The sequence below is a fragment of the Delphinus delphis genome, chromosome 5 (assembly GCF_949987515.2).
Source record: "Delphinus delphis chromosome 5, mDelDel1.2, whole genome shotgun sequence".
Taxonomy (NCBI): Eukaryota; Metazoa; Chordata; class Mammalia; order Artiodactyla; family Delphinidae; genus Delphinus; species Delphinus delphis.
Genome location: NC_082687.1, coordinates 14,278,776 through 14,299,068, shown reverse-complemented (window position 1 = coordinate 14,299,068; position 20,293 = coordinate 14,278,776). Strand labels below are relative to the sequence as shown.

The window sequence follows — 20,293 nt, the reverse complement described above, 5'->3', positions numbered from 1 at the left end:
TCTGCCCTCCTCTCATAGCTCACTCATCCTTTTCCCTGAGATCGGAGCCACCTTGTGAGCCATGTGTAGGTTTGGACCAAGCCATGTTTACATCTTTGAGTCTGTAGTGTCTAGCATGCTGTCCAGAACAACAGTGTACCAGGAAATACAATGCCAGCCACACGTTATTTCAACTTTTCTAGGAGCCACTCTTAAAAAAGTAAAAAGAGGGCTTCCCTGGTGGCGCAGTAATTGAGAGTCCACCTGCCGATTGCAGGGGACACGGGTTCGTGCCCCGGTCCGGGAGGATCCCACGTGCCGCGGAGCGGCTGGGCCCGTGAGCCATGGCTGCTGAGCCTGCGCGTCCGGAGCCTGTGCTCCGCAACGGGAGAGGCCACAGCAGTGAGAGGCCTGCGTACCGCAGCAAAAAAAAAAAAAAAAAAAAAAAAAGTAAAAAGAAAGAAGCAGAATTAAACTATCATTTCAATAAAATAACCAATGTAATATTCTTTTTTCATATTAATCTTTGAGATCTGGTGAGATCTACAGTACTTCTCAGTTGAGACTAGCCACATGTCAACTGCTCCATAGCCACGTGTGGCTCATATTGGACAGATGGGCTAGAGAATAATAATAATAGATACACTGTTTCAATCACTTTTTCACCTCACATAGTTACCGTGTGTGTGTGTGTGTATGTGTGTGTGTGTGTGTGGTGAAAACACTTAGGCTCTACTCTCTTAGCAAATTTTAACTATGCAATACAGTACGATTAACTAGAATAACCATGCTGCAAAAAAATATCCCCAGAACTTATTCATCTTGTATCTGAAAGTTGATACCCTTTGACCAACACTTACATGAATTAGCTCATTCGGTACTTGCAACAATTCTGTGTGACAGGTGTTATTATCCTCATTTTACAAATGAGGAAATGTAGGACAAAGGGAGATTAAAAAGCTGCCTGAGTTCAAAGCTCATATGTGGAGAAGTAGGTCAGACCAGCAAAGGAGTCCATGCTTTTAACCAACACACTGGATACAAATAAGAGAGGAGGTGACCATGATTTTGTGTCTGGTGGCAGTTCACAAAAATATCTTATTTTCCACCTGTGTAATGATATAGGCTCACTATTATTTACCATGCAGAAGTGAAAGAAGGCCTTGGGTTCCTGCCTCTCTCCTGTTGCTTGGTCTGCTCCAACTATACCAGTTTGTTTTTAGAATGTTTAATACACTCATTCCAGATACAGGCTATTTGCATTAACTCTTCCCTCCCACCTGGAACATTCTTCCCCAACTCTACCCGTGGCTCACCTCCTTCAGATTTCATTCAGATTTCTGCTGAGACGTTAGCTCTTCAGAGGGATTAACCCTGACCAATTTACCTAACACCCCCTGTCGCCAACTCTGTCACTCTTCTTACCCCAAGCCTGCTTTATTTTTCTTGAGAGCATTTCTCTTCATCATTATTCATGATCTTTTAGGCTGACTAGCTCCACCACTGGAATATAAGCTTCACTAGAGTAGGCTCTTTATTTTCTTCATCATTATATCCCCAGTGCCTAAAAACAGTGCCTTGGATGTGGCCGGTGCTAAGTAACTGAAGACGTAAGTCAATGGAATGAAACTGAATTAAATTGTAAGCATATGATAAGGCAAAGTGGCGCTGCTATTTCATGCCAATGATTTGTTGTTTCAGTAAAAATGTTTTATCACCCAAGGAATTTGAGGACATCAGATAGACTGAACTGATTGCCCCTGTGCTCCCCCCACTTCAAATTCCCATTACACTTTTGTCTTATTTATTTCCTCCATAGCACTTATCAACTTCGAACCTACTATATACTTATTTATTATGTTCATGACTAGTGGTCTATTTCCGCCAGCCCCTTAGAAAGTAAGATCCACGTGGGCAAAAATTTTTGTTTGGTTTGTTCACTCATGAATTCAGAATGCCTACAGTGATGCCTGACACTGTGTAGGAACTCAATAAATATCTTAAAGGAACGGATGAACTAATATTTCTATAGTAGGGGTAGTAGTATCTCCAGTTAAATATATACGTGATCTTGTCGATTATTGTGTTAGTTTATATATACAGAGGTCATTATTTGTGGCCTTGTATGTTACTTTTCCATTTCCTACCTGCCTACTCTACTTGACATAATCAAAATTAAAAGTACAGTTTAACCAAATAATGCAGGTGTTCTGCGTTAACCAGGTGTTCTGCAAGACTTAGGTTATACCATGAGAGGATCTGGCAGCCTAACACCAATGTCTTGGTAGAGCTCAGCAAGCTTGCCACCACACCAGAATAAATGGCCCGTTTACTAACGTGCACTTCTGAGCTGTGGTTTGATCCCCTGTATGACCATTTAAGTCCCCAGTAAACCCACTGTCAGTTACAGGAGCCAGTTTTTGAATTAGATGAGATTAATTGCACAATTTAGACATTTTTAGATAATAAGACAAAATTTTTAACAATAAATGTCTCCTTGTTTCATATAAATCTCAACCATTATGTTAATTAGTCCGTCATGTGGTTCCTATTTCAAAATTAAAAACCTAGCACATACTTGATGGCATCAGTCCGTATTTTTCCAAACTTATTTGCTTTTGTGTTTAGACAGAAGTTCTCAAGATTCATGGAGGCCCCACAAATCCATAGGCATTTATAGCTCATATTCGTTCTGAGAGGTAGACATCTAATTGATAAAATACTGTCTCATAAGTTATAGTTTGGGAAAAATCATCCATCTATGTGCTATAGGAAGGGCTGGGAACCCACTGGACTAAAATATGTCATTAAAGTAATGTTTTATGCTGTATGAAATGGGAAGTTTATGGCTAAACTACTTTTTTGCAAAAAAGCTTGTCTGCAATCATTGTGTTCTCTTTCTGTACTCTGAGAAAAGAGCCTTAACTTTTTGATATATCGGGTTCTCATCCATAAAGTTGGCATGTTTCTTATTATTTACCCCTAAGACATACCTTAAAAAATATTGTGATGACATATAATCATTTTTTTCTGAAAATAAAGATGCAGTGTGAATAGAAGAGTAGCTTATATGGGTTTTTTTTTTTTTTCTTCCTCTTCTCTGTAATGGATGTCTTTGGAGTTCTAGCTGTAAAATATTTATTTTTTAAAAAACCCTTTAGCAAAACTATCTGAATACAATATATTTGTCCTATAAATGCCCCAAAGCCAAGAAATAAAGAAGAATGGATGAAATTGTACTTCCCTTTGCGGGGACTTTGCTTACTCAGGATTTCTGTTTAAATGACCCGGTGCAGTAAGGGATAGCCATGCCTTGGCAAAACTAAAGACATTGCCAGATAATCTTTCTGCTGATTTGCTCAAATTATTCTAACCTCTGTCCCTGCCCATAACTATGATATTATGAAAGTGTTTGTGGTAAATTCATAAGATTGGTCAAAAACATTAGTTTTTTAAAACGTAAAAAGAGGTTGCAAAACAATAATAGGAACAAAATAAAAATCTTTCATCTTCATTCTTTTGTCTTTAAAAAACCCTGTGTCCTAGTAACCAACATTTATGGCATGCTTACTGTATGCCTAATTCTATAAGCCCCTGTGCATGTTAACTTTTGTGATGCCTCCAACAATCCTTTGGGTAGGATCTGTTATTATCCTTATTTTGCAAATAACAAAACAGAAGCATGGAAACGAAATATTAGATAACTTACCCCAGTCACTTGTTTAGGAAATGGTAAATCTGAGTTTTAAACTTTTCTTTTTACAGTCCAATTCATTGTACAGGTTTGCAGAAATGTGATAGTTCACTTTGCAATCTAACCATAGAGGAAACTTCATGTTTTTGTTGGTTGGTTCGTGGGTTTTTGTTTTGTTTTGTTTTATCTTTTACAATATTTGAGAAGAAAAAGCAAGTGAAAAAGAAAACTCCTTCCAACATTTTTTATATACTGTGTCCCTTCCTTTTAAAAACCACATTAGGAGTTGCTGAATATAACTTTTTTTTTCATGATTTTTTTTTTTTTAAATTCCAGCAAAGATACTCTATTCCTGGAAAAGAAAACCGTGGCAAACTTTTTAGGGTTCTATAGCATTGTCAGGACTTTCACCTTTAATAAATGCTCAAAGCTCAGAAGTCTAATCTAGTTTTCCCAAAGTATGCTATACTGGTTGGTTCATGCCAGTTATTTCCTGTTAACAGCCAGATTTGGTGATTTAAGCATAAGTTATACTCTACTGTGACAACATAATTATCCCCTTTTATCATTATTGGAAGAAAGGCACATTTTTTCCCTCTAAGAACACAAGCATTGTTACTATATGTGACCATAGAATTATTTTATTTGCTAGAGGAACACTTTGAAAGTACAGTAAAACAGAATTTTAAAAACTAAAAAATGTTTTTACTACCTCTGTTCATTGAGCATGAAAAGAATTGATTACTAGTTTCTGTCAAATATGGGGTCTATGGCCCACCAAACCTGAATTCCTATATGGCAGCATAGAGCTGAGTAGCAAGTAAAAAGTTAAGTGAATTGGTTTTGTATCCATGTCTCTATTAAAATTTGGAAAACCTAAGACAGCCCAGGTTGGTGCTATGTTTTAAGAAAAAAATAATTCTTGTGCCTAACTTTCTTTCATTTAAGTTACCTGCCTGTCCCCCTAGACACATATGAAATTTCAGTGTCTGTGTTAGACAACGTCAGCCGCCAACCTGCACAAAAGTAAGTACTGACACTGGGGAAACACCAACAGGGACTCACTGTCTTAAGAGCCACAGCGTAGAAGCAGGTCTTCTTGGTTCTCACGGCCTCCCAGGCCTCTCTGTCCCTCTGCCTACAGAGTCTAGCACAGTGCCACGCATATCATGGGTGTTCGGTAAATAATCCATCAATCCATCGGTAGTTCTCAGATTTTAGTGCTGTGTGTAAAACACACTTGGGGGCCAGTAAAAACTGTGGATTCCTGGAGCCAAGTCTTATTATGAAATCTGCATTTTTTCAAGCACAGCATGGTAATCCCTAAGTTTTTCTTTGTGACACATCACTTTCAATCATTAGTCTCCCACGCTCGTAATTAATTTGTCTCACTTGTTTATGATTATTTTGACTAACAATGATAATGCCTAATGTTTGTATAGCATACTAAAATTCACTAATACTGGGGGGGAACTGGTGTGGGGATTACTATCTTTTGAGTACATATTATATTTAAGGCATGATGCTAGAGTTTTATAGGTGCCTCTTCCTATAAAACCCTGTAAAATAGTTACTATTATCATACCCATTTCTTAGCTGAAGGAACTAAAGTAAGAAGAGGTTAAGCAGTGTGCTCAAGGTCACACAGCTAGTCAAGGGGTAAAGTCAGAACCGGAACCCAAGTTTGTCCTTCCTGAAGATCTTGCTCTTGGCTGCAATGTTATCTTGCTTTGCAGGAGCTTTCAGACCTCTTTCACAGTGACCTATAATAAAATATATGTTTATATCATGATCCACTAGATAAACGTATACCCATCTCTTCATACATACAAATACACAGAGGTGTGTGTGTGTATGTTCTTATAAACATACATAAAAACACTATGTATGATCACTTGACATTTTCTATTTATTCCATTTCCTATTTTTAATGCTGGTTTTTAATCCCCTAAATTGAATTCATAATCCTCTAAGGGGTCATGACACACAGTTTGAAAAACTCAACAATAAACCTTAAATTCCATAAGAATAGTAAGGAATATTAGATCCTATAGTTTATAGACCAAATGGCCCAAGTGTGTAAGAGAATGACATGTTGAAATTTACTCAGATGAGTAATCATCTTTCATGCCAGAACTCTCTAATAGTAATAGAAACAGTCGTAATGATTTATTACATGTGTTTTGTGCTTCATAATCTTCCAAAACCTTTTCAGTTTCAATAACTCTTCTAATATTCACAAAACTCTATGAGATCTAATATTCACAAAACCCGATCAGATCTAAAACAAAAAGCACCCAACCTTAATAAGGTAATACTGTGTCATTTATATCTTATTACTCAATGGAATTTAAAGACTTTAATTTCCATTAGAATAATCTATTGAAGCATACCCATCGGCGAACCCTTAACTTCATAGTATCAGTTTATCACATTGTCAAGATTTTGTCTTTTAAAAAATATTTTATTCTAATAAATCTTTCTGCATAGTGAAGTAGCATTGCTAAGGGAATAAACATTTTTAACAAATGTAAGTTATTTTTTTTTTAACTTGGAGTGAGAACCTGTTTATTTTCTTTTTCAAAGACAATAGTATCAGCAGCCTACCTGCTTAGACACCATAGGGAGATCTTTTGCTGGTAGTTTCTCCTGATTTCCTTCCCGAATCAGCAGGGCTCACAGGGGCTTGGTAGTATGACCTGTTATAGTCAAAGCTCCCACCTGTCCAGCCTCGACTTTCCCATTGTAGGCCACTTTCACCCTTTTCAGATGGTGTCAGGCAAAGATGCTCGAGGGAGGTCACTGTGGAGGAGACTTGATTTGGGGCCCCTTTCGTAGATATGCCCTTTGGTGTGACAGGCTTTCTTGCGTGCTATTTTGGGTAGGCATTTCCTTCCCATCTCTCCATGGAGAGAGAAAATTAGTTTTGTCAAAGTAATTCTCAATGCATTCATAATCATCAAAGCTTTAATATTCATCTGCTTTTGTGATGTATATCATATTGCTCCCTTGGATTTGTACAAAGAATTTTCTGGTATTTTTAATGTGGAATCTTCTGGAACCCATCCATCATCCCATTTTTCTAACTCTTACCCATACCTGTATATTGAAGTGTACAAAAGTTGCATGAAGATTGTCGTAGAGGAAAATATATAAGCTGTTCTTTTCAAAGATACATCATCTCCTAGATTATTGAAAAATAATTTCTTCTATTGTTTCTCTTTGATAATTGGTATAAATCCTTAAAGATCTTATCTTATTTCACAAAGGATGGGCTGTTTTCCCCTAAAATGCATATTTAAAATGTTAGTCTACTCAGGCATAGGCCCTTATGACAAAAGAGACCTTCAAAAGCATCCCGTCATTTACTTTCATTTTACAAATGAGGAAGGTGAGGCCACAGAGTCTTCAAGCTCCCAGGTAGCCTTCTTTTCTGCCTACCACATTGTCAAAAAGCAGAGTCCATGTTTGTAGAATGCCATGAAATTAGTGGGTTTCACATCATAAATAATTTGTAACCACAGTATTATTATTGTGCAAAAAAATTCATTGAGAGCATCAAAATTCTACCATAAAAAATGAGATGCCGGGCTTCCCTGGTGGCGCAGTGGTTGAGAGTCTGCCCGCCTGCCGATGCAGGGGACGCGGGTTCATGCCCTGGTCCGGGAGGATCCCACGTGCTGTGGAGCGGCTGGGCCCGTGGGCCATGGTTGCTGAGCCTGTCCGTCCGGGGCCTGTGCTCCGCGGTGGGAGAGGCCACAGCGGTGAGAGGCCCGCGTACTACCAAAAAAAAAAAAAAAGAAAAAAAGAAATGAGATGCCGTGTACACCCACACATGTGTGTGTTCTAAAAGGCTTTCTTTGATTACTGTGTAAATGGTAAATAGAAGTCCATATAGTTTCAGGTCTGATTCTACATCTGCTAATTGGATTTCTCTGTATGGATTTAGTAAGCCAATATTCATGTTCTTAAGTAAACATGTCTCTGAATGCATGCATATGACAAAGCTGATTTTTCTTTTAATTGATGGAGTCAATGACTAAATCAGAGGTAAGCCAAGTTTACTTTGCAAAAGTAATCTAGGTTATAATGAAAGGACTTTATACTTATTTTAGTAGCAGCCTTAGAACTAATGGAAAGAAAACAGAAATGTAGAATCCTAAAGGTCTTCCAAGGGCAAAAAATTCATCTTTTTCCTGACAGGAATGCCCACATTATTCTAAAACATTCTGTTTTACATCTAATTCCTAGCTGACAAGTGTCCATTTTTCATGCTTATCCATTCGTCACCCTCGTGTTCTCTCTGCCTGCAAGTCATCCAGCCTGCCTTCTATCACATCTCTCCAAATGATAAAGGATATGCTTAAAATGCTACTCACCCCCTTACAGAGTACCGTGGAGGCATATGAAAGGAGCAGCTGCCATGCTGGACAGCACAATATATTCTATGCTCTTTACACAACCTGAAAGCTAGAGAAGAGGTTTTTGGCAGGAAGTAAAAGGATTTTTCAGGAAGCAGTACTATTTTGTGGGGGGTTAAATGTGAATCATTTTAGGAATTAGATAAAATTTACATAGAGTTTAAAATTAAATAACCTCAAAACAACAGAATTATATGGTATTCAGTGATAGTTCAGTTAAACCTGTCTTTTGAAGTACATGACTCTGATGTGTGGTCACCATTCTCAATTAGGAAATGAGGATTCTCAAAAGGTGTGCCATCATATGGCAGGAATTTGAAGACTGTGCCCAAAACCATACCATATCCTAAGAAGAATTATAGCCTGCTCCATTCAAACCCATCATCCCTTAATGCTGACTTCCATCACCATAAAATCTTGCAAAAGAGCAGGAGTTCTGATGGTCATTTTCCCAATTCCTGTGCACCCTCAACTCAGCTGGGCTTCTACTCCCCCTTCACTCCTAAATTCCCCAAACTTCTCCTTCTGAGTCCTTTGCTGCATCTGTCCTGTTGGCCTCCCAACTTCTTAAAACTTTATTCTCCTCTTGGCTTCTCTGACACTTGTCTCTTGGTTTTTCTCTGACGTCTTTGCTCACGCCATATCATTTTTGCAGGCAGGTTTTCCTCTTGAATGTTGGTGTCCTCTTTTTTTTTTCCCTGCCCTGGTAGTGTCATCTATTTCTAGTGCTTCAGCTATCTCCTAGACAATGAAGCACAGATCTTTCATCAGGCCTTCTTTTCCAAACTCTAGACCAGTGGTTCTCTACTTGAGGTGATTTTTCATGTCAGGAGACATTTGGCATTATCTGGAGGCATTTGTTTTGCCATGGCTTGGAAGGGTGCTACTGGTATCTGTTGGGTAGAGTCCAAGGATGCTGCTAAGCAACTTACTGTGCACGGGGCAACCTCACAACAGAATTATCCAGTCCCAAATGTCAGTCGTGCTGAGGTTGAGAAATCATGATATGGACCTATTGGACTTTTCCGCTTGAATAGCCTACAGCTGCACCAAACTGAACATGTACCAAAATAAATTTGCTATCTTTCTCACCACTTTTCTGCCCAATTTGGTATTATTTCATTTAATGCTGGTATCAACTTAACAATTGCAGTAGCTAAGAATATACTATTATCTTTTCCTCTTCTCACTCTCCAAATACCTAGATCTTCCTCAACATATGATCTATTTATTACTAGAATCTGCTTTCTCCCCTTCCTGTCCACTGTCACTAGCTGAGTTCAGGACCCCGTTATCCCTCCTGATCTATTCAAATGGGTTCCTAACTACCTTCTGCTTCTTCACCACCACCTCAATCACACCGAGGGCAATATGACATCCTATCTCCCTCCTCTGCTTAAAAGCCTTTGAGGGTTTGCCATTCCTTAGCATGGCAGGAAGGCTTTTCATAAATAGATCTCAGCTTACCGTTCTAGTCTTGATTCTGAATCTTACATATCTTCATCCTAAGTACCTAATAAAGTGCCTACCTTAAGGAGATAATTTACAAATGTTAAAGGAATTTGTTTTGACTATTTGGATATATATGTGCCTCATTCTTTCTAATTCTCAATCCTTATTTTGTGATATGCTGGTTAGTTTAACTGAGAGTCAATATGTTATTTGATTTGAGAACTAATTCCAGTCTTTAGGTCTTCACCCTACCCTGCATCAGATGGGAGTTTTGTTTTTTTGTGTGCAGTACAAGGGCCTCTCACTGCTGTGGCCTCTCCCGTTGCAGTGCACAGGCTCCGGACGCGCAGGCTCAGCAGCCATGGCTCACGGGCCTAGCCGCTCCGCAGCATATGGGATCTTCCCGGCAGGGGCACGAACCCGTGTCCCCTGCATTGGCAGGCGGACTCTCAACCGCTGCGCCACCAGGGAAGCCCAGATGGGAGTTTTTTAGAATCATTTTTCACCAACAAGATATACCCTGTCAAGAACATTTTATCCCATTAAAGTTATTCACTGCTGCTATTGCTTTTATTAATATTTGGTGTTTTGCCAAAATTTCATCTTAATGCAGATTAAAAACAAAGATAAGCTACTATATGAGAAAAGAAAGAGTAGAAGAAGTTTTAATGTTTCTGTTGAAAGGACACAAATCAACCAAAAGAGATGTGAAGGGATGTGTGGGATAGAAAAATATGTATCAAATCAGCAGGTTCTAACGCAGCATCAGTTATTTTGCTGTGAGGCTTTGAGTAACTTGAGAAATGTGTTTCTCATATGTAAAATAAGGACCTGGTTTAGATAACTTTCAAGTTCTAATAACTCTGTGGATTTTAAGTGTTCATTCCTGCAACATACTCAATTTCTTGATAATCAAATTAGAAATGCCCTTCTGACAGAAATTCTGTCACCATTTGTAGAGTCTCTTGTCTTACTTCAGACCCACCTAGATCCAGTTATCTTTTCACAGCCCCTAAGCTCTTGAAGGTTTTTTCTGCCAAGAAATTCAACCAAATGGCAAATATATGACAATGAATTTTTTTCTCAGTGCATTTTCCGAGTGGTGCTTTCTAATAGCTCCTTGAAAGACATTAGAGGCACACCTCCAGAGTCTTCAGATTTCCACTCATTAGTTCAGTAGGCTGAAATCGTGCTTTTAGATTCTGAAGTCATTGCTGGGGACATGGGATGAAAGGAAAGAGGCATTAACTTTTTACTAAAATCAACTGGGTAAAATTCCAATAACTTTTAATGGGAAGGAGCTGAAGAGTACATATATGAAATAATTTTTTTGCTTTGCTTTAAAAAAAAATGCTGCTTCAAAGCTCTATGACTGACTCATGTACTTTTTAGCTTTGGTGTTTAAAATGACAAACTGGTTTCTAACATTTTCGTGTCCATCAATAGCAGTTTTTAAAATTGTACTGTGTATTGCTGTAGCAACTATAACTGTATAAATCAGGGGTCCCCAACCCCTGATCTGTGGCCTGTTAGGAACCAGGCCGCAGAGCCGGAGGTGGGCAGCGAGTGAGCAAAGCTTCATGCGCGGCTCCCCGTCGCTCGCAGTACCGCCTGAACCATCCCTCCCCCGCCAACCCTCCCCCGACCCTGGTCCGTAGAAAAACTGTCTTCCACGAAACCGGTCCCTGGTGCCCAAAAGGTTGGGGACCACTGATATAAATACATAATTAGATTCTTGGTATATTTGAGCAGAAATGACTGTTTAATCTTCTAATTGCAGAATGGTCACATAATTTACATATTGAGATATTTCTGGACTCATCCCAATAGTTACTCTTTTCCCTGTCTTGTGTTTGAGACACCTCAAGAAGCTATATTCATTCTTTCAGGACTCCAGCATTCTGTTTTTCACTCTGAACAGAAACTTGCTTTTGAGTTATTTATCAAAAGATCTCAGAGTTATTACAACTACAATAGTTATCTATTGGGAAGAAAGAAAAAATAAGATTATACCTAAGGGACTTTATGAATAAGCATCATGACAATGGGATTCTCTTGATTAAAAATGTGATCATTGGGCTTCCCTGGTGGTGCAGTGGTTGAGAGTCCGCCTGCCGATGCAGGGGACGTGGGTTCGTGCCCCGGTCCGGGAAGATCCCACATGCCGCGGAGCGGCTGGGCCCGTGAGCCATGGCCGCTGAGCCTGCGCGTCCAGAGCCTGTGCTCCGCAATGGGAGAGGCCACAACAGTGAGAGGCCCGCGTAACGCAAAAAAAAAAAAAAAAAAAAAAGTTATCATTATAGTTGATTATTAAGAAATAGTAAGGAAATGCAATGAATGAGTTTCACTAATTGTTAGAATGAGGATCTCCAAAGCATTCCAGTGAAGATTAAAGTAGGAACAGTTAATAGCCTCCAAGTTTCATAATTTCCAGTACACAGAATATAATCACCCACATTATGGTACAGTGCTAACATGATTAAAAAATACAGAGAAACATAAAATAAGCTGCAGGATGTTTATTGTACTTCCAATAAATGAATAAATGTTAATTAGTTTTGTCTTATATTTTATTACTGGTGCTTTCCAGATCTGCGGAAGACATTTGAGCAGGAACCCCTGGGAAAGGAAGTATCCTTGGAACAGGAAGTCTTGCTCCAGTGTCGACCACCAGAAGGGATCCCAGTGGCTGAAGTGAGTAGCAAAAATTCTTCACATTTAGCAATTGGCACTTAAGTTATTCTAACGGAGGCCTAGTCCATGGCTAATGGTGTAGTGAATTAGGGTATGGCATGATGAATGGTTGGTAATGGAGTCCTAACTGCTTGCTACTGGCAAAATAGATTGATTGGGAACTGATTAATGACTTGGAGTCAATTAGAATGCCCCACTGGACAAAGCCACAGGCAGCTTGGTTTAATTTTGTCACTGTCTTTTAAGAAATCAGAAACACTGTTTTATTTTATCTGGCACTAATCATAGAGAAAGGTGGTATGACTTAATAATGTACCATCAATTTTATTATTTTTCTTGATACTATGCAAAAAATGTAAGAAAGGTGTGTGTGTGTGTTTGTGTGTGTGTGTGTGTGTGTGTGAGAGCCTGTGCACTCCACGTATATATTTCCTGCTCTGTGATATATTGATGGACATACCTAAAAGCCATAGCCACACACCATGAATAAAAACATGTTTGAGGAATGTCCGTTAGTTTCATCCTGTAAGCTTTCCATTAGCTCTTTATTTTCATTTTCTGTTTTTGGTGAAACAAAGCCTATTGATAGTTAATGAAATATTACAAATCAGATTTATACCATGACTTTTTATTAGCACCAAACAATACAATGCCCATTTTTCTGTCACAGTCATCCATATCTCCAATGTATCAATGCAAAGGCTCTAAGTGGCACTCTTAATGAAATTTCCTTTTTTCTTTGAAAGAAGAGAGCTGTTTTTTGCCTTGTTCCTGGCATCCCATGGCACTTTCTAGCACTGTATCAGAGACTTTGTATGATTATTGCTGCTTTATCCAGCCACTCCAAAACCTTATCTTCTAACACTGACACACAATATGATTTATTGTGATTATAAAGTAGGCAGCTCTTCTGTATTCAATATTTCCTTTCACTTAGGACAATAAGTGCATCTGTCTCCTTAACTGGATTTCTAAAATTCTAATGCAAACCTCCACCATTAAACTATCTTGAAGACCAAAACATATCCTGAGTAACATAGGTATCCATAGACTCTTCTTGACCTGATGTTTCTTAAAGAGAGCAAATCCCTGCAGAGATTTTCAGTGAGGAGATTCTATAACTTCTTCATTTTCTTGGTCTCCTCAGCAAAGTGGTTCACTTTGGCAAGGAGTAAAGATTCAAGAGTGCAAACTAATTGGCTGTGAATTTTATCTGTATCATCACTGGGGAAGAGACCAATTAACACTTGGCAAGCTCAAAACTCATACACCCATTTGACATTCACAGAACTATAATGTGAATATTTTTTCTTTTTCTGGAAGTCAAGAGAGAGATCAAACACACATGCTTGAGAGCAGGCTAATAAACTCCTGTGTCGATTATTTTCAGCACCCTTAGAATCACCAAGATCAGAAATCTAATGAATACTTTAACGTGACATGTTACAACTGTCATTTGCTCAGGAGGGGCAGATAAATTAAAGAAGAAAGGGATGAATTGTAACGTGGTGAGTTAAGGGATTATAAGATTATTTTAATTTAATGGTATATATATTTATCATTTAATATTTTATTTATTTATTTGAGGAATTTAAAAGCATGAAAATAGCATAAAATGGAATATTGATCTTAAAAGGAAACCAGCAGGTAAAACTCTCATGTTTTACTATAAGCAAAATCAGTCCTTAAGACATCAGGCCATGCTGACAAGGATTTATGCTTCTTTTGTATGCAAGGCAAATGAATCTGAAAAACTCAGTAAACACTCAACAAATACATAGTTGACTGATTCAATTTATCTTTGTTTAATAAGTATATATCTAGCATCATTGAATAAGTAGTCAAGTTCATTCTTTGCAGAATATCAGGAGACAATAATTTTCTTCCCATAAAAGTCAGTAGGGGGCTTCCCTGGTGGCGCAGTGGTTGAGAGTCCACCTGCCGATTCAGGGGACATGGGTTTGTGCCCCAGTCTGGGAATATCCCACATGCCGCGGAGCGGCTGGGCCCGTGAGCCATGGCCGCTGAGCCTGGGTGTCTGGAGCCTGTGCTCCACAAAGGGAGAGGCCACAGCAGTGAGAGGCCCGCGTACCAAAAAAAAAGAAAAAAGTCAGTAGGTTTCCAAAGAGCTCTACTAATCTTAAGTTACAGAAGCATCACCTTTGGTGCAAATAATGGCACAGGCATATCTGAGATAATAAATAACATTTAATTTTCTCCCCTATTTTGGCTTTAATTTCTGCTACAGAACGTTAAACTAATTTCCTTACAGAACTCTAGGTTTAAACTCAAGTGTCCCCATTTTTACGTCTTGGACTTTAAGCAAGGTATTTCAGCTCTCGGTATCTAAGTTTCCTCAATTAAATTACAAAATGGATATAATAACGAATGGTGTCTCTCCAGAATGTAGCTGAAGGTTAATGAGATATATGCAAATCACTTAGACCATGTAGAAGCACTCACTAGCATTATTAGTGCTATTATTCTATCACCTATTGATTCACAGAAGACTCAGTTCGACCTCTTGAATTCGGAGTGGTCACTGAGCACAGTGCAGCTCTGTTGGGCGCTGTGGGGTATGCAGAGATGAAGCTTCTGCCCTATGAAGAATCACGAAGATGCCCTCCTGTGTTTTCTAGCCAGTTACTTTGGTTAGAGGCCATAAATGCTACAAATGAAGATAACGTTTGAGCTTTAAAACCGGGAAATTCCCTTATTGATGTAACATATTTACTTTACAAATGACTTGTTAACGTGAATATCTACAGCAAGTCCTGATGTGCTGCTGTCCTTACTCTGATTTTTCAAGTTGTCTGTTTAGTCATAATGGACCCAAGACATTGGACCAGACTTCATATTTTCTCCCAAAGAGGAAATCTGGGCTGGGGCTACTGTTGGTAGCTCTCCTTTTCCAAGCCAAAGGAAAGAGAGGGACAAAGAAAGTGTCAGAGGAGGAAGAGGCCAACCCAGGATTCCTTACATGCTATCTCTCCAGGTCGTAGCAGTGTTGACTAAGAACTCCTCTCAGTACTCATTGGTTAAGAAAAAAAATATGTCAGCTATTAAGTAGCGGATGCAGAACTATTCAGTATTTAACATCTGGTATGAATGAACCAGTATAACTGCCTGAACATCAGCCCCTAGGTACCCTGATTTTTTACAGCTCCAACTATTATCTGTGTTGAAATATATCTGTTTACTACTGTCCTACCTGATTAGACTGGGATGAAATAAGGAACAAAACGGGATTTTTGTTCATGTTTCTCTCTAACACCAGCAGACTGTAGGTTGCATAGTAGATTCTCTAAGTATATTTAACTAAATGAAATAAAGAGTCCCTGTTGGATGTGACACAGAGGCGGCACCTCAGGACATGGAACTTCTCAGAGAAAAGATGTTTGTCACCTCTGAAGACGCATACTGAGAGAACTCAGTGAGGGTGGAGTAAGGGAATCTATCCGTCTAGTGCTTCTGACCCACTAGATGGGAATAAAAGGCCATTGAGAGTTACTTCAGTTCAAGGACTGTAGGACAGGTTAATAATAATTATATTTAAATGAAAAGTAGACTAGGTGAAAGAAAGAATAACAAATCCCAGAAATACTCTAAAATGGTATTGCTCAGTATTTTTAATACCTCTTTTGCTAGGATCAAGCCAAAAATATAATGCTTTTCTCCCATGTCTGGGGAGACATTTGCCTGCCTTTTGGCAGAAACCCGCCATCTCCCCAAAGAAGCCAGAAGATTAATATGCCCGTGCACGGGTGCTGGGTTGCTCCAGTGGCATAACAGCAGCACTGTATGAAATGAACCCCTCTTTGCTCATTTTAGTTTACGCCTGGAAAATGTTGCTGTCATATGGTGAGCCAGAAATATACTCAAGAGATGCTTTATTTCATCAGATTATCTCTTTTGGAGAGTACTGGTATCAGAACATCAGTGGATACAAGATTTGTTGGCATGGCAGAAGGAGCAAAGCTGAATTTTTCACTAAAACAAACCTGTGATTTGTTTCACCTTAAACAAGGGGATAATTGCTCCTCTAATTATAATCGAACTATTTCTCATAGGAGTCTAATTGGAGGAACAGGGCACAATGTTCAACATATTGACCCAGTTGTGCTTGAAAACCGTCATCTTACTTATCCACATTTGCATCTCTAATTAGCAAGTGGGAAAATATGGGGTGAAGTGCAAAAGAATAGATGATTTTGCTGAGTTTAGTCTTGCTAAACAGGAAAGAGAGTTTTTTAAAGCAGCATCAGCTTTATCAGGGGAAAAAGCTGCTGGCAGCTGGAGGCCTCACCAGATGTATAGCATCAGGTAGCTGTCCATCTAATTGATTATTAATAGGGCCAATGAACATTTTGTTTCATGAGAGGAGTGCATGTTTGGCTGCCCCTTCCCTCATAACTGGAACTTTGTGTCGACGCATTTCCATGCAGGTGCATTTTCTCCCAAGCTGTGCTTTATATTCCTTGCAGACAAAAAAGGTTTAGAGAGAAAAGGAGAGTTTGAATACTAATTTGGAGGGAGACATTGCTTTCAGTGCCCAGTGATATCTGCTGGAATTTTCTCCTAGCATGTGTGTAGCAACAAGAAAGTGTTTTGCTTATGAGATGAGTATCAGCCTTACAAACAGGTTTGCCACAAGTATCAGGTTCCCTGACAGGGAGTCAGCTTGCAAGCTTTGCATTGGTCCAGTCAATATTTGCCAACGTCATCTCTATATTTTGGTCACTTGATATGTTTTTCTGCCAATGTAAATAATATGCCTCTAATAGTTATGCACAGAGAGCACCACAAGCACAGATAACTTTGTGAACCAAGTTAAAAATTATAATAAAATTCAACACAGGAATAAATAACAAACCTCTGATTTATAATAGATTTGTGGCTTGACTTCTGCATATACACAGTGGTTCCTTTGAGCCTACAGTACAAAATCACATTTTTACTTTTTTTTTAATATTTTTTTAATTTTTTTTTTTTTTTTTTTTTGCGGTACGCGGACCTCTCACTGCTGTGGCCTCTCCCGTTGCGGAGCACAGGCTCCGGATGTGCAGGCTCAGCGGCCATGGCTCACGGGCCCAGCTGCTCTGCGGCATGTGGGATCTTCCCAGACCGGGGCACGAACCCATGTCCCTTGCATCGGTAGGCGGACTCTCAGCCACTGCACCACCAGGGAAGCCCCCCATTTTTATTTTTAATTACTAATTCATTTATTCAAGGAATATTCATTGTCCACTCACCGTGTGCTGGATACTTTTCTAGTTGAAGGAGATACATGTCAGTCAGAGTCCCTAAAGGGTAACAAAACCATAAACAAGAATAGAAATAAAGGAGCAAGATATTGTCAGATAATTGCAAGTTAAAGGAAGTAAGGCAAGGTCATATCTGAGAGGTTGATGGTTGTTGGTGATCAGAAGTCACTTTAAAGTTTAAGGAGAATCTATATCTGAAGAAATAACATTTGAGCTGAGATCTGAATGACAGGAAAGAGCCAGACTTGAAAAGATCTGGGTCAGGAAGCTCCAGGTAGGGGAGCAGAATACCTCAGAATGTGGTTATGGTTTAAAAAGGAGGCCAGTGTCTCTGAGACACAGTGAGCCATCAGGAGGGCAGGAAGCCCTTCAGTCAAAGGGTTAGGATGAGCTTGGGAACTAACACGTGGTAATGGTAAGGGATTTGGAATTGTTTCTGAATATATGCAGAGTCATTGGAGATTTTAAGTAAGGAATTGTCATGACCTGATATATATTTATTTCAAAGATCATTCTTGCTGCTCTAGGGAGTATAGATTTTAGAAGTGTAAAAATGGAAACAGAGACACCATTGAGGCGATGATTTTGCCTTACTTCAAGTAAGAGAAGATAGTTGATGGTCTTAGGGTAGAAGTAGAAGAGAGAGAGAAAGGTGGAGAAATAAAGGATATATTTTAATTCCTGTGGGAACAGAAAGTTCTGAACGTGGATTTTACATCTGATTTTATTAAATGAATAAAATCTAGAAAATATTTGGTCCTTCAGAAGAAAGTGAAATCTTCCATGCTAACGGTCAGCAAACGCAGTAGAGTGAGCTTTTCTTAGATGACCTAAAATCAGTGGTCAGTAGACTTCAATGTTTTCAGATACATTCTTTCTCTCTCAGTGATGCTTCAGCAACAGGCAGTGACCTCGCCTGAATACATAATCGCAGGGCAGGAGGGTCTTTTATTTCCACAGCCTTTATTTCAGGAAAAAAAGGTTTTTTCTTGGGTAAGTTCTTTGCTTTTGAAATTTCTTTCAATGATTCTTCATATGCCTAGAGGCACTATTTATTGTAAACTGATTGTGGATGAAAAATGACAGTCATAACAAAAAGAGCAAAAAGCCAGTGTTTTTTAAAGGCGGTCAGACTTAGCAAGAGTCCCAACACCCTTAATTGCTAAATATGAGGAAATGCTGAGAGTTACTTAACCTGAAAGGCAAGTTTACAGTAAAGACCGGTTAGGAACTATCTCAGGACTAATCAATTTATAGTCCTTTTGCCCTGGAAAATTTAGCATTTTAAGGACATTTCAGTGCCATTTTGCTCCCTTGTAAGATCTTATCAGATTGAGTCATTCTACTTTGGGCTCTTCTGGTGGTTGTCACTATTAATTCACTTAACGTGCTTTCATCTCCTCATAGTTGAATTTAAGGCTTCAGAAATGTTAAGTTTTCAGATTTCAATACAAGTTCATCTCTACAGCGTGGTCTGCACACATTCAACTCTCAAAAGCAATGAGCCAGACATATGTGCAATTAAAGAGGTGTTTCCCCAGCAGGAAAACAACATCCCTTTCTTAGAAAATTCCTTCCCTTTGCAGAAGTTGCAACAACTGAGCAAAATGTCAATCCAGTTTCTGTTAGGTTACTAACCACGTCCCTATGCCAGACTTGCAGTGAACCAAGTGAGGTTTGCGGCTGAGAAGAGTTTCCTCACAAGGCAGCCTACTAAGAAGATGGAGAACAAGTCTTAGCTCCGCCTCCCCGAGGTCAGGGGGGTTGGGATACTTATGGGATACCCAAAGCGGTCTTAGGCTGGGGAAAGCTGATTGGAGGTGGGAAAAGACGAGGAAATGGGTGTACTGCGCAGCCGTATCGCCGTGCGCCGCTGCTGCCTGTTCGCAGTGGAGGCGCCCAGCGTGAGCTGAGGGTACGTTTCCAGGCTTCTGAAGTCAACAGGCCACTCATCGACTGAAAAACTGGCCTCAGGCCCAGCTTTAGGGTCAGAGGTCCCAAGCAGTCTTACCCGCTCGCACTGGTCAGGAGCTGACTTCAAGTTCCTGTGGAACAGCTGGACTGAGTGGAAGCTGGGGAGGTATGTGATTAAAGAGGTGAAAAAAGAACGAAATACGAAAACGGGCTTAATCAGTGAAGGAGTTTACAAGCAAAGGGGTTTGGACAAGCTGTTGCCGTATCTGCGGTTCTGTAAGATAAGCTCAAGAATTTCCGTTAGTTATCAGCTTCTCTTAAGTCTGTGGGACATGGTTTCATTTTTACTTGCTTTTTTTTTTAATCCTTTGGCTGTTTTTTTTTGGGGGGGCACAGTTGTCTAAAGATATAATTTCAACTTGCTTGAAGTCCAATTCTTTTTACAGTATAAAAATACAAATACTTTCACAAAGCTACTGAAAGGCACAAAGTATATTGGACAGTGGTCAATGCAGAAGTGAATGAGTGTCTTACTGCTGTTGCCAATCTGAGAAGCAAATAGCTGCATAAACAAAGTAGCCTTCTATTCTTGACAAGAGACAACATCTAGAACAATGTCTCCACAATGGACCTGGGGTCGGGGAGAGTTTCTTTGTACACTTTTTTTTTTTGATGGCGTTTTGATTCTTGTCTTTTAAGATACTTTTCACCCACAACTTTAATGGGTAAACAGCATTCATTTGCATTCTATAATGAAGACTTTCTTGGTTGGTCATATGAAACACCTGTTGTCAGTGTGAGACACCAGCAGAAAATAATTTTGTGATTTCGAACTCTGAAGCAATGGAGCTAAATCCTACCTGGTGAAAGTCTAC

At 39.3% G+C, this 20,293-nt stretch overlaps 1 protein-coding gene across 1 annotated transcript in view; it reads left to right on the top strand.

Moving 5' to 3' along the window:
• UNC5C (unc-5 netrin receptor C) overlaps window positions 1–20,293 on the top strand; it is a 395,930-nt gene that overhangs the window by 270,169 nt on the left and 105,468 nt on the right. The window contains exon 4 of the mRNA XM_060011612.1: window positions 12,137–12,240. Within this exon, the coding sequence (XP_059867595.1) occupies window positions 12,137–12,240 (104 nt within the window). The remainder of the gene's footprint in view (window positions 1–12,136; window positions 12,241–20,293) is intronic.